Source organism: Cyprinodon tularosa, unplaced genomic scaffold (genome assembly GCF_016077235.1).
Source record: "Cyprinodon tularosa strain WSP-4 unplaced genomic scaffold, ASM1607723v1 ctg265, whole genome shotgun sequence".
In the NCBI taxonomy this organism is placed as follows: Eukaryota; Metazoa; Chordata; class Actinopteri; order Cyprinodontiformes; family Cyprinodontidae; genus Cyprinodon; species Cyprinodon tularosa.
Genome location: NW_024038969.1, coordinates 164,957 through 179,366, shown reverse-complemented (window position 1 = coordinate 179,366; position 14,410 = coordinate 164,957). Strand labels below are relative to the sequence as shown.

The following is a 14,410-nucleotide window of genomic DNA, read 5'->3' as shown; positions in this document are numbered from 1 at the left end:
GTGTCTCCGCATGCCCCCATAACCCTCTAGCTATCTCGGCAGATATCCTCTTTGATACCGCTTATCTGAGCCCTCAGCCCTCTGTGACCAGTGGAAAGGACAGGCAGGACACATCAGAAAATACAAAAAATTGGACTGTTTTTGTCACATGAGCAACTCCGTTATCCCTGGTGGTGATATGAATAGGGAGCTGTGAGCAGAATAAAAAAATAAACACAGTGTGATACTGATGACCCGATGCGTAATTCCTTCCCTGCTGGGAGGAACGGGTTAAGCCTTGAACCATTAAAATTACTGGTTAAAAGTGAAGATAGAAGATGTTAATTCTGTTTTCTGTTTTTGTGGAGGACATTTGAAGGTCAAATGAAATAATCCACATCCCTACCTGATGTTTGCATGGTAGTGATGGTAGTTGTTGTGATGACAGTTGTAGAAGCCGTACTGGTGCCTTTATTAAACGGTGAAGAAAACTTGGAGATCAGATGGTCAGGGTTTGTTTTCTCTCCAACCTCTTCTTCCACCACAATTGTTGAAGAGGGGCCAGTTGTGGCTTTAAGGGGAACATCCTTTTCCCGTTGGGATAAGGGTGTGGCCGGGTAGCCCTGGCCTCTGCTGTATGGTGTCACTTGAGTAGTAAGGGAATCAGTTGTTGGCACAAAATTTACAGAATCCTTTATCTTTGCTGATTTTTTCTGGGAGAGAGATACTGGCAGCCCTGGCGTTGTTGGAAAGTGTGTTGTCAGTGGAGTGGTGGCAGGCTCAGTAGAAGTAGTAGCAATGTCTGAAAAGGCTGGGGCATCCTCGTGGGCCACGGTTTGAGTGACAGCATCCCCCGAATTTGGAGCAGAAACAAAGCCTGGCATGGTGGGGTATCCAGCCACTGACCCATCCCTCCTAAAAAAATGCTGGTCCCCCTGGAAGTCTCTGGTAAGTAGGTGCTCATGAAGCAGCAGACCCTTCAGGATAGGCTGGTGGTTGGGCATGCTCATCGGTGAGACAGTGGTGACTGAATGGACTTCACTTTCTGTGTCTTGTGTGGGTAATTGTGTGAAGAGGTCCCTGTCTCCACTTAATGCTGTTTTACCAATGCTGTTCTTTTCTCTTGGACCTAAGGGTAGAATAAAAAGTTGATTAGTAAAACATGGCATAGTCCAATGAACTATAAAATCCTGCAAGCTGTAGGCGAACAAAATTGTGCTTAACAAAGTGTAAGGCTTTCTTCTTGCGTGATTCTAACTCTCCTTTTATTATAGCCAATAAATTAATTTTGACTCTGAGTAATAGCCTTGTTACAATGGAAACTGTTGAGAAATAACACATAAGAATCAAATGAAGCCTTAAGGTGTGAAAGAAAAACTAAATAAAAATGAGAGCAACTTTGATGATAGCAGACAGTTAAAGGCAAACAATTTTTATAAATGGCATAAGTAAAAAGGGTTTAAATAAAGCATTCCATATCAAAGTAGTTAAACCCTACATAAAGGAATAAAGTGACAAGTATTCGGCAGTAGCAGGCATAATAAAGGTATGAAAAGAATCAAAACCTTTCTATGAAGTTGGAAACATATTTTGCAACTATCAGTATGGTTGGGTAATGATCTATATTAACAACTCTTCTTGCTTATGGAAATACTTAGTTATGCGGTATTTCGGGTATATAATTAAATTCTTGTCTATTGGCTATTGTTACTGCCAATAAATTCAATGCAAGCATGTTTTGATTCTATAGAAGCTGTCAAAAAAGTGACTCTAAAAGAGATAATTGCTTATTGAAAAGATACTATTATGATTTGATAGGCAGACATAGAAAGTGAGAAGTAACAGGTGTTTGGATGCAGTCACAATTTCAACATGACAATGATTTACTCAGTTATTAACCTTTTTCAACCTAATACAGTTTAAGATTAAAAAAAAAAAAACTATCTAAAAGGAATTTCAACTTTAAAATTAAAGTAAGCTAAAACACAGTCAGCAGGTCATTTAAAAAAAAAAAAAAAAACCTTCTTTTATTATAAATTTGCATAGTGGCCAGACCAAAAAGGTGAAAAAAAAATCGACTGGACATGATTTCCAAGTTTGTAGACGTTTCGCTTCCCATCCATGAAGCTTTTTTCAATTCAAAATGTCGAAGCTTTATGGAGTATCCCAAAAACTTCTTTTGACTTAGAAAAGATGCTAATTGAACCAGAAGAACGGGTCTGCCCCTTAAGAATCAGGTTTTTTGGGGGTTTATTTGTTAGCCTTCTCTTTTATTTTTACAAGAAGTCATTCGTAAACATTCGAAACTAGAACAATACCTGTCAGTTCTGTACTTATCCTTTTAATTTTGATCTACAGGGTGCTGTTTAGTTCAACCTGGATAGATAAAAGACTTATTCAGTTTTAAAATGTCATTTTTTCCATATGTGCTTCACCTAGTATGTTAGAACCCCCTCTGTTAGGTTGCTTTATTTTTATATTCCAGTAATAATTTCTGAAAAGAAGGGATTATCATTTGTTTCTTTTCTTCAGTGGTAGCAGACCTGCAAAGCAACAATAAACCCATAATAGTGAGATTAATTTTAAACAAGCCCAGCTAAAGGGTTGATATTACATATAACTAGGAATATAAACCTTAGAAAATCTATTTACAATTGGGAACAGGGGGCTTTTTTGGGGGTGCATTACAAAAAAAATTCAGAGAGCAGTAACTGGAAGCTTACAGGAAGCCAGTTTATTAAAACTGAATTAAAGAGTTACACCCTGCTGGCAGTAGAATCAGATAATAAAACAGAGCAGTCGGTAGAAGATGTCTGTTTGCCAATTAGGTGGAAATATGTAGACACTGCCACAATATAAAGAAGGAAAGCAAATAAAAAAGGTAGATAAAGAAAACAGAAAGCTATGAATAGGTTATCCGTGGAATCTAAACACTCGTATTCAGTCCCACTATTTTAATGAATAGTACAGAGATAAAAAAAAACATCATCATGTACTTCAATCAAATAAAATGTCACCACTCAATAAGGTAAATGTTCAGCAGTGAATTTTGAGTATACCAAATAAATGTGTGAAATAAATCTGAGTACTCCAGAAAGATAAAATGAATTATGAAACCGAAAAATTTCATGTAACATGTCAGCTACTCCAATCTCTGAAGAACTATCTTATTAGATAAAATAAGGCTGTGGAAGAAATAAATTCAAAGCAAAAACACTGATTTATCCTATTTCTTTCCAGTAACAGAGAGCAAAGACTTGCCTTGAGTGCAAAGTAAACAGAGATGGGAAGTAACGAAGTACAAATACTTTGTTACTGTACTCAAGTAGATTTTTCTGATATTTTTACTTTACTTTACTACTTATTTTTATGGCGACTTTTTACTTCTACTCCTTACATTTTTACACAAATATCTGTACTTTCTACTCCTTACATTTAAAAAAATTGGCTCGTTACTTTAGTTTTGAATAATTTAAATGGAGTTACCGTTATTATTTTTCACGTCATCAATACCAAATTCTATCTAATTGGATGGGAATCTACGTTGCATTTGACGCACCGCTACAAGATGAATCGACAGATTCGGCGGTATACATTCGCGGCAAATCATTGCAGCTTGGTGGCGGTGGCGTTAGCATAGTAGTATAGACGACGAGATGATTGAAAATGAACACAACAGAGATCTAGTCCTATTGGCAGACATCCACTTAAAATGTAGGCAACGGCATGAAAAAAGTGGTTTCTACTTTTACTTTTATACTTTAAGTAAATTTACAAGCCTGTACTTTGTTACTTTTACTTGAGTAAAGAAGTTTAATCAGTACTTCCACTTTTACCAGAGTATTTTTTAACACAAGTATCTGTACTTTTACTCAAGTACGGAAAGTCAGTACTTTTGCCATCTCTGAAAGTAAAAGCACATAAATAAAAATCCCTCTATCATGTTTGCCTATGTCAAACTTTTGCAAAGCCTCCACTAGCCAAATTAAACTGCAATGATCAATTACATCATGCTATGTGATTCTGCAGTTACTGTAATTAATTGCACAGAGTCTCTAAAGGAACAAATACAATCCATATTTTCAGCTGCATTTTTTTTTTTCAAATATGAATCTAAGAAAAGAAATTGTTCTCACTGCTGCAAGGCATAAAATAATCTAGACAGGTTTTGACAAAAGAAATGTTGAAAAGGCTCTGATGTTACAGCTATCCTGAAATGATTTGATGTTTAACCAACAGTAGCTTTTTTATCTGCTTATATAAGTGAAACGATACAGAAAACAGTTCTTTCATTATTATATATTTAATTGCATTTATCCATTTCTTGAAAATCCCCAAAAGCTGTTAATAATGATAGTATTTTTTGTAAACTGCTAAACAATGTTAAAAATTGTATGAAAACTAAAGAGTTCAAATCATCTTGTGTTTGTTAATGTGTCAAAATGAAACAATGCTATCTACTCTGACACCTTAATTAGCTTCCATATGGGGTGACTGTTCTTCTTAATGAGGCAGAAAAGATGCCAACAGATTATTTTAGATGAGAGACTTTTGTTGACACAGGCTCCAAATGAGTGAGATATCCCAACGGTGCCTTAAAAGAGTTTAATGTATTTAAAACTCCCAATTTTTAGTAAGTTTTGCTTTATATTTTCCGCGTGCAACAACCCAAAGTAGCTCAAAGCAAATTATGTTTTGTATAGCTTGGAAAAAGAAAGAAAAATAAAAAGCAAAAGCATGCATTGCATGTCCATTCATTATTAAATTATGTTTAGGTTTGGACTATGATTGGGTTGTTTTATCACCTGTCCCTTTCTAAACCAGTTGCCTATTTCTAGAGCCATTATCTGGTAATAGTTTTTAGAAGGTTCAAAATGATCTTCTTAGAGGGTTGCCCTGTTTCTAAATCCGCCCATCTTCCCATCAAGTCAGGATAGCTTTTCAGTCACCATTCAAGAAAACATCCCCACAGCATGATACTGCCAGCACGGTATTCCGCTCGGGGTTTGGTATGTCATGGTGGGTTTTTTTTTTTGCACAGATAGCATTCTGTACTTAACTTTACTATTGGTCTTAGAAAGATATTATGTAAGATAGTTCAGCACCAATGATGCATCTTTAAGCCTCTAGCCTATTTTTCTGAATTTACTTCAGATTGGAAGTTTCTGTGGTAGGATTTTATGTCAAGAATGTCAATATTTAATAGTCCGACCTAGCAAACAATCGAAAAGCTATATTCAAAGTAGATTTTTTTAGATACTCAAAACGGACCAGCATCAGCTTAACTTAGATATCAATGGCAACTCCAGGTAAGGTGAAAAACATAAAAAAATAGATAACTAAAATAAAAAATGCGAGGTGCGGGAAGAAGCAGAAGAGTGCTGCAGTTCTATGCTTTGGCCAGAGGTGGCGGTATCATTAGAAAACTCAGTAATGTCATTTTAAATGAAAAAGTGGCTGTTCTAAATTCTGTTTGGAATATCAGGATAAATGATTGACTGCAAGTTCGTGGGACACTTTTTAGATTGTATTATAAAAAAAATAATCATTTTCTATCCACTTTAAATTTATGCTTTATGTCATCTAACTCATGCAATCCTAACTCACTGTGCTTGTTTGCAGTTTGCAGATGATTATGCAAGGTTTTGTGTCTACTGTAGATCTATATGTGTGTGAATTGTAAACAGCAATGACCTGATGCAAAAATAAGTGCAAACAGGTTACATCTGGTGGATTCTCTGGTATGTTTCTGTTTGTATGTATTTAGAACAATCAACTTTGTAAATTGAATGCAGTGATAAGACATAACATTTGCAAATCATGTGCATAAATAAATAAAGCTGATTTTACTGTTTTTTAATTTACATCTGAGTATTTGGTTTAGAGTTAATATTGAATCTGCTTCATGCTTTTTAGAAAATATCAAATATTTCTTACTCATAAGACAAAATACCAAAATAGATGTCGTATGATTGAGCCTAAAATAATTACTGATACTGAGAAAATATAATAAGGGTTTAAATAGATAATGATATTAGGATAAAATTACCTGTGCGTCGTTGAGGCTCTGTTTTACTCATAAAACTTTAAAAGTAATTGAATGTCCCAGCAGCAGTTTGCTGATGCAGTAATTTTAGCACAAGTAATAAAAGTTTGATCAGGCTATTCAAGAGGCTCTGTAAACAATTTTGTTACAAAGCCCGTCCCAGGCTGACGGAACTGACATATGCTTTTACATTTTGTACTGACAGAGACAACAGAGGCGCATTTTCTTTCTTGGCACCAGAAAGAATTCAAAGATTTTTCTGATGTTTTAGGATGGAGGAGAAAAAATTTCCTCTTAGCCTTATTCTGTCACAACAAGAGCAGCTAAACAGCATCATAAAAGCAAACTAAGCGTATTTGACATGTCCCACTCCCAGACAGAATAAAGAGTGTAAAGAGTGGTCTTCATAAATGATTGAAGCAAACAACACTGCTCCCCTCCTTCTCTCCATATAAAAGCAAACTAAAGAGAAATATCAAGCACACACTACTGTACAATATAGCTCTGGAATAATCTGTAGCCAAGATGAATGTTAAAGCTGCTTCAGACTCTTAACTAATGCATCCCTTTCGCTTTCTTTCTTCATCTGTTTTTATCTCCCACTCTGCTTTTATGTGTGGTACAGATTTTGACCATCCGGTTGCTGTCCTTCAGTCAGAATATCGAGCGTACAGCAAGTGAGAAAGGTAGAGGACTGGGCTGAACTTGAGTTTCTCATACACAGATCAATACAGGATCAATGGGTGAAGGCTGGAGACCTCGCTGTAGTGATTACAGCAAAGAGAAGCGGAGCTAACATATTGTTTTGATCTCTAAGGCTTAATTGGGTGTTTATGGGTTAGGTTTTTTATTAAGAACAGCATGGACTATTTTTAATCCTAAACTGTAATCCATGTTGTGTGTTTGCCAGCTTTACCTTTCTGAGATTCGAAGGGATCTGAGAAAATCTCAAACTATGAGATCTAGTTGTATTAAAGCACCTTGATACTGCTTTAAACTAGACACCCTATAGACTGTATTTATTTAGCGGTGGTAAGTGGTTTTAAGGTTGTCCAGTGGGATAAAAGACTTCTCAATAAGCTGACTAATGTCTACAAATAGCATTCATAGTTGTTTAAGAGTAGCCAGCTCTTCTTTTTTTTTAAAAAGATCACCTTAAAAACATGAAAAATATATAATTTGGTAAATATTCTACATTTTCTTTGGTGGAACCCAATCATTGTATTTGTGTAGGAGCAAGTCACCTCAAATACACCATGTGCTACTAAAAGTGAATGAGGTCCTTAACTAAAAACAGTGAAAACAACTTAATTACGTCATGTAATATCTCATATCAAATAAACCCCCCCCCAAAAGAACTATTCAGATTAAAACCAAATGTGCAGTGTAGATGTCAGTTTTCATTTACACTCAAATAAATGACCATCTCATTTTTTTTTTCAAGTCTGAATTGCCTTTTATTATCTGCACTTCAAAAAGAAAAGCTTTGATGGCCAAAGATGAACTAAGACAATTTCTCACTGAACAGAAATTTGTTTTAACCTTTTATTAGTTTTAAAAAAAAAAAGGTATTTTATTTACAGTTAGGACCAAATAGGAAATAATTGAAGCATAAAAAACATAATGTGGGGAATGATCAAACTTAGATTTTTTATTGTACACTGAATTATGGATTCTACAGTGGCCAGAAATTTAATGGTAATTTTTTTGTCAAACAAATAAATATATCTAAGTAAACATAACAATTTTATGTCCCTGGGTATGATAATATATCATTTTTAGTAATCAAAATATTTTTAGTCTAGCAGGTGTCCCATGCTGACAGCAACTGCTATTCAGCTACTGTCAGTAAGGGAATTTATGACATTATTTTTCATGATGACAGATAATGTAAGCAATCCTGAACCATTAGTTTGTAAATATTGAGATTAAAAGAAAATATTAGGTTTTATGAAACCAAAATCAAGATTAGCACGTCATCCGTAAAATGACCTCATCCTAGATTCTACAAATAACACGAAAGAGAAAATCACTTTTAAAGCACTTTTAAAACGCTTAAAGCACTTTTAAAATGCTTAAAAACTATTTCTGCATTCAGAAGATCAATCCTACTTCTAACACCTTTACAGTTACGGTGCTTGAAGGTTTCAAATCAGCAACAGACGCACGGCGATAAGACGGCGCAGTCAGTGTACTTCCACAGCTAAGTGATCCTGATATGCTGTGTCAGGTCCACAAAATGGATGTCATGCTATCATAACCCTTGACACACTAGGAAGTTGCATCAAATCATTTTGTGGCCAGACTTGTGACAAGATTCATAATAAATCAAACTGGATGACAGATGGTAACTCTTCTGAAAGCTGTTGTCGCTCTGCTCCTCGTTTAGGCCTGATTCAGTGCCTCAGGCCTGGCGGCTAAAAGCAGCAGCATACTGCACACTCGAGGGGGTTCTCCGCCTCCCTGTATCAAATCGCATGATGCCGTAGCTAGTTAATTAGAGCTTATTCATAAATTAAAGGTGGTAATTACTATGATAGAATTAGATCACTGTTATTCTATTTTGAACTGTAGCACAAATACAATAAAAAACCATTAGCTGTCCCACTGGAGTGGTTATATTCGCCTTGTCAGAGCAGTCAGTGCAAGAAAGCGTGGAAGTGTAAAGGGGCCTGTAAAGTTTTTATAGGCCCTATGAAGGAACTTGCTACACCCTCCCACTCCATTCAGTAGAAGAGTAACACAACAAGTGAAGCTCCCGTGCACTGCTTTCGCAAGATGGGATAATTTATCACTGACAAAATTAACAACAAATAAACAAATAAATTTAAAAAAGTTGTGTATCTTAACTTACCTCTAGGATATTTTTTGACAATTAAGTGGAAGTTACAAATGGCTTCTAGTAAGACTTAAGGGTATAGTAGAGGATTTTCACAAATTTTTGAAAAGACCCACCCTCTCCACCTTAAAAAGATTCAAATTACACGCGTGCAACAACATGCATGAACCCATTCCTCCTCGTGCATGACTGTTCAAAAATTGCTGTCTGCATTGTTCAAACAAGCTTACTTGCAAAAGAAGAAGATTTGCAATTTTTCCACTATGTCAGACTCACCACCGGTAAGTGAAAATGGGGACGAGCACGTGGGACGGCCTTATGTAAACAACCAAAACTATTGGTAATTAGGAGGACCACTTATTTTGATGATCCACCTGAAAAAAGAACATCCTCCACTATACCTTTAATGAGTTTTATTTCATAATCAGTTTATTATTTCATATTATAATTAATAGTTGTGTAAATCCATGATTTTAAGAGAGTCCTTATTGGTAACAGCAACTAAAATCAATTCAATATAATGTACCCTTAATTATTCTTGTGCCACCAATCATAGGCTATTTTTTTTTTATTCACTTTTTTATTGATTTAATAATTGATGGTTCTCCTCAGTAATTTATCATTTATCACCCTTTACAATGACATTAGTTGTGAAAGAGAGACACTACTGACAGCTTTAGTTTCCCTTTTGTCTTTACTTTACCATGTGATCTACACCATATGCAAAGTGTAGAGCTTTTTAGATTACAATGGATACTATTGGATAAATTTAGAGATTAAATAATACAGTAAAGGTAAAGTTTAGAAAGCAGAAAAACAATGTATTCAGTGAGCCACAAAATTGGCTGAAGTTCGAGGCTACAGGACTTGAGCTCAGTTTTTCAGAAGATATTTCAACACCTCTTCTTTTTCAACACTGAATAGGTGTTGAATGTCTTTAAAAAAAAACTGAGCCAGAGTCCGGTTACCTCTGATTTAAGGCTGTTTTGTGACCCATGACCAGGATCAGTCAGGATGGCCGAGCAGTCTAAGGCATTGCGTTCAGGTCGCACTTCAGGTCCAACTTCTGACAACACATTTGTGGGTCTAGTGGTTAGGGCACTGTGCTTGGAATCCAGAGGTCTTGAGTTCAAGCCCCCCTTCCACATACTGCCACTCTGGGTCCCTGAGGAATGATCCTTAACCCCACACTGCTCCCTGGGCGCCGCACAATGGCAGCCCACTGCTCTCCTAGGGGATGGTCTAAATGCAGAGAGTGAATTTCGTTGCTCTGTACTTGTGACAGTGTAATGACAATAAAAGCTGGGAGAAAAAAAATATCATGCTGATTGCTTGGTTCTTTTCTCTGGTTTAAAAAGAATAATAAGCCTTGTAATAGAATAGACTGCAATATATATATATTGCGATACACCGATATACATGATCAAAACAGAAGGTGTATATTTATGACTTATGAGTTCTCCTTGTGACATTTACAACAAAGTTACAAACCCATGCTCTGCTATAATTTGGATGTGGATCTATAAGAATCGCTCATTTCTCACTGACTGAGATGACAAATTGAGCAATCATAGGGGAACGATCTTCAAGAAGGCAAGCAAAAGCCTCTTCTCTCAGGTTGCCTATCTACTGAGTCATCAGTGAACACTCAGTGCATGTAAAGAGTGCTAATAAGATGGGACAAGCCACACTTGAGGCAAGCTGCTGATTGACGTCAATCTCCTAATATCCAGGGGTTTTATTTCCTTAATATAACAGAGGACCACTAGAAAAGCAAATCAATAAGGAGCTTCCGCTGAGCTCAGATACAAGTCCTTCAGATTACCCTGCATGATTCCTCAAAGGTTTCTGAATGGAGGTCTGCACTCCAAATTTTATTCAAAGGCATAAAGGGCAAACTTCATGTTACGGGGACAATCTCTGTTTGCCAAGCAGAATGCTTTTGAATCTCTATCCAAAACATCACAAAGAAGACTGATTATAAAAGATATATAATTATTTGACTGCCAAGAGAAAACACTGTATTCAACTTGTCCAGCATCTTCTAAGTAATTATATCTCTAATTGGACCATGAGATTAAATCCTAACCATATCATAGTAATAACCTGATCAGTCCACTTGTACAAAGAAAAGGGTAATCCAAGTAAAAAAAACAGCAAAATATGTAACACTATGTTGCTCTGGTTTTCAGTGCATGGAACTAGCACACTTTAAACAAGTAAAGGAATCATAATAAAAAAAAGTAAAAGCTGGAATTATCAATTCTCTCATTCTAACTATTTAAGATGCTGCAAGACAGAATTAAATTTAAATGAGAGTTTCTAGAAATAATCTTATCCTTTTACTGATATCCCAGTTTCTGAATCTCAAAAGAAACTGTTGAGAGGGAAACAGTCCTATCCCAGTCTGCCCTTTGACTTCATTGGGTGGAACCATAACATTCCCTTTTTATTAATTATGGCCTGCCAATGCATTGGTTCACTGGTTGATTTCCTTTAGATTGAATTTAGCAGCACAGCCTTAAAGGAATAGTACACAATAGTACAATAGACCAAACCGGAAGAAAGTGCGCATTCAGCGTCTGGTCTGCCGATAATGCAAGCGTAGAAGAAGAAATGTGCTGTTTACCTGTGCAAAGAAAGAAACAACGAAAGAAAAATGTCTGAGGACTTCAGTGTTGAGGAAGAGCATGAGTTCTTTGCCGAGCTGAATGCGCTGGTTTGGTCTGCCGGCTTCCGTAGAATCGTGAGCGCGCATGGGGGCGCTATTAGGAAATCCTATACACTACTGTTTAGGCTCTAAAAACATTCTACAGGTGCTGGTCATAAAATTAGAATATCATGAAAAAGTAGATTGATTTCAGTAATTCCATTTAAAAAGTGAAACTTGTATATTATATTCATACATTACATACAAACTCATATATTTCAGATGTTTATTTTGTTTAATTTTGATGATTACAAATGACAACAAATGAAAATCTCAAATTCATCATATCAGAAAATTAGAATATTACTGAAGACCAATAAAAACAAAGGATTTATAGAAATGTTGGCCAACTGAAAAGTATGAACATGAAAAGTATGAGCATGTACAGCACTCAGTATTTAGTTGGGCCTCCTTTGGCCTGTATTACTGCAGCAATGCGGCGTGGCATGGAGTCGATCAGTCTGTGGCACTGCTCAGGTGTTATGATAGCCCAGGTTGCTCTAATAGTGGCTTTTAGCTCTTCTGAATTGTTGGGTTTGGTGTATTGCATCTTCTTCTTCACAATACCCCATAGATTTTCTATGTGGTTAAGGTCAGGAGAGTTTGCTGGCCAATTAAGAACAGGGATACCATGGTCCTTCAACCAGGTACTGGTAGCTTTGGCACTGTGTGCAGGTGCCAAGTCCTGTTGGAAAATGAAATCTGCATCTCCAAAAAGTTGGTCAGCTGCAGGAAGCATGAAGTGCTCTAAAACTTCCTGGTATGTGGCTGCGTTGACCCTGGACCTCAGAAAACACAATGGACCAACACCAGCAGATGACATGGCACCCCAAACCATCACTGACTGTGGAAACTTTACACTGGACTTCAAGCAACGTGGATGAAGTGCCTCTCTTCTTTTCCTCCAGACTCTGGGACCTTGATTTCCAAAGGAAATGCAAAATTTACTTTCATCAGAGAACATGACTTTGGACCACTCACCAGCAGTCCAGTCCTGTTTCTCTTTAGCCCAGGCAAGACGCTTCTGACGCTGTCTGTGGTTCAAGAGTGGCTTGACACAAGGAATGCGACAGCAGAAACCCATGTCTTTCATACGTCTGTGTGTGGTGGTTCTTGAAGCACTCACTCCAGCTGCAGTCCACTCTTTGTGAATCTCCCCCACATTTTTGAAGGGGTTTTGTTTCACAATCCTCTCCAGGGTGCGGTTATCTCTCTTGCTTGTACACTTTTTTCGACCACATCTTTTCCTTCCCTTCGCCTCTCTATTAATGTGCTTGGACACTGAGCTCTGTGAACAGCCAGCCTCTTTAGCGATGACCTTTTGTGTCTTGCCCTCCTTGTGCAAGGTGTCGATGGTCGTCTTTTGGACAACTGTCAAGTCAGCAGTCTTCCCCATGATTGTGTAGCCTATAGAACTAGACTGAAAGACCATTTAAAGGCTTTTGCAGGTGGTTTGAGTTAATTAGCTGATTAGAGTGTGGCACCAGGGGCCATCAATTTTGAACCTTTTCACAATATTCTAATTTTCTGATATGATGAATTTGAGATTTTCATTTGTTGTCATTTGTAATCATCAAAATTAAACAAAATAAACATCTGAAATATATGAGTTTGTATGTAATGTATGAATATAATATACAAGTTTCACTTTTTAAATGGAATTACTGAAATCAATCTACTTTTTCATGATATTCTAATTTTATGACCAGCACCTGTAAATGACTTCGTTTCGAGTAAATTCTGGATGCTACCCACTCAGGACACTTGGATTACATTGGACGAGCAGTATGGAGGAATATTGACAAGTTTTTGTGGACTTTTGTGGACCTTTCTGTCTCGGGCGCCATAGACCTCCATTATTTGAATGTCAGCAGACAGCAAGAAGCCTCCCAGATCTCCAGATGCATTTGAGATATCAAAAAAGTACTCCAGAGTTTTGTTCAGCATGGGGGTGAGTAGAAAATGAAGGCTAATCATGTTTTGGGTGTACTATTCCTTTAATGGTGGTCAGACGATCTGACCTTTAAGCTACAGTAGAATAAAAACAGTCAATTGGCTCTATGATTTCCATGAAATATGCACTGAAGCAGTAAAGCTATGGGAAGAATCTAGGCAATCTCAGGAAAATACTTTAATAGTAATGATAATTGGTCAACTATATCTTAATTGGTAATACAATGTTAGCTTTTTATTTTTCCAAAACCTCAGCTTCTCTTATTTGCTTTTCCTATTTGTCCTCTTAGTTGATGTTATTTTTTATTCCCTAGGTTGCACAAAATTAATGTGCCATAATCAAGTGCTGCCTCTGTAATGATGCTGGGATCTGTCACGCGCTAAAGTCGAATCCTTGCTGTGTTTCAATTTACCAATGCTCTGCATCCTAGAAAATTCTTAGAGGAATGTCTCTTTCCACACTTCATTTCCTTCCATTAGAGTAATTCATCTTTTCATTTTCTTCCCATTTACTCCACGGGTGAAGTCAATTACTGTGATAAGAAAGCTTTGGGTGAAATAAGACCTACAACTTTAAAATCTGCCATCTATTATTGTACAGTACGGCAACAAATTTGTTAAATATCAGCTAATGATTCTTCTGAAGTAATGAAAGTTTAAAATTAACAAAGGAAACTTTTAATTTTGCGCTTGTTTTATTGCTGTCTCCTTTACTTTTAACTACCACATCCATTTAAGGGCCAGTAATAAGTACCAAGCGTCAAAGATAGCTGATGTATTCATCCTATATTGTCTGGAGTGTTCTTAGAGAGAGCAGGTTGTACATCTGGCTCCTACCACTGACAGCACAGACATTAGCGTTGAGTTTAAAAGCTGCTTGATT

At 36.7% G+C, this 14,410-nt stretch overlaps 1 protein-coding gene across 3 annotated transcripts in view; it reads right to left on the bottom strand.

Annotated features, from left to right (window-relative positions):
- Positions 1–14,410, bottom strand: part of LOC119786102 (seizure protein 6 homolog) — a 143,408-nt gene that overhangs the window by 71,474 nt on the left and 57,524 nt on the right. For all 3 annotated transcript variants that reach the window (XM_038289199.1, XM_038289200.1, XM_038289198.1), the window contains exon 2: positions 386–1,108. In XM_038289199.1, coding sequence (XP_038145127.1) covers positions 386–1,108 — 723 coding nt within the window. The remainder of the gene's footprint in view (positions 1–385; positions 1,109–14,410) is intronic.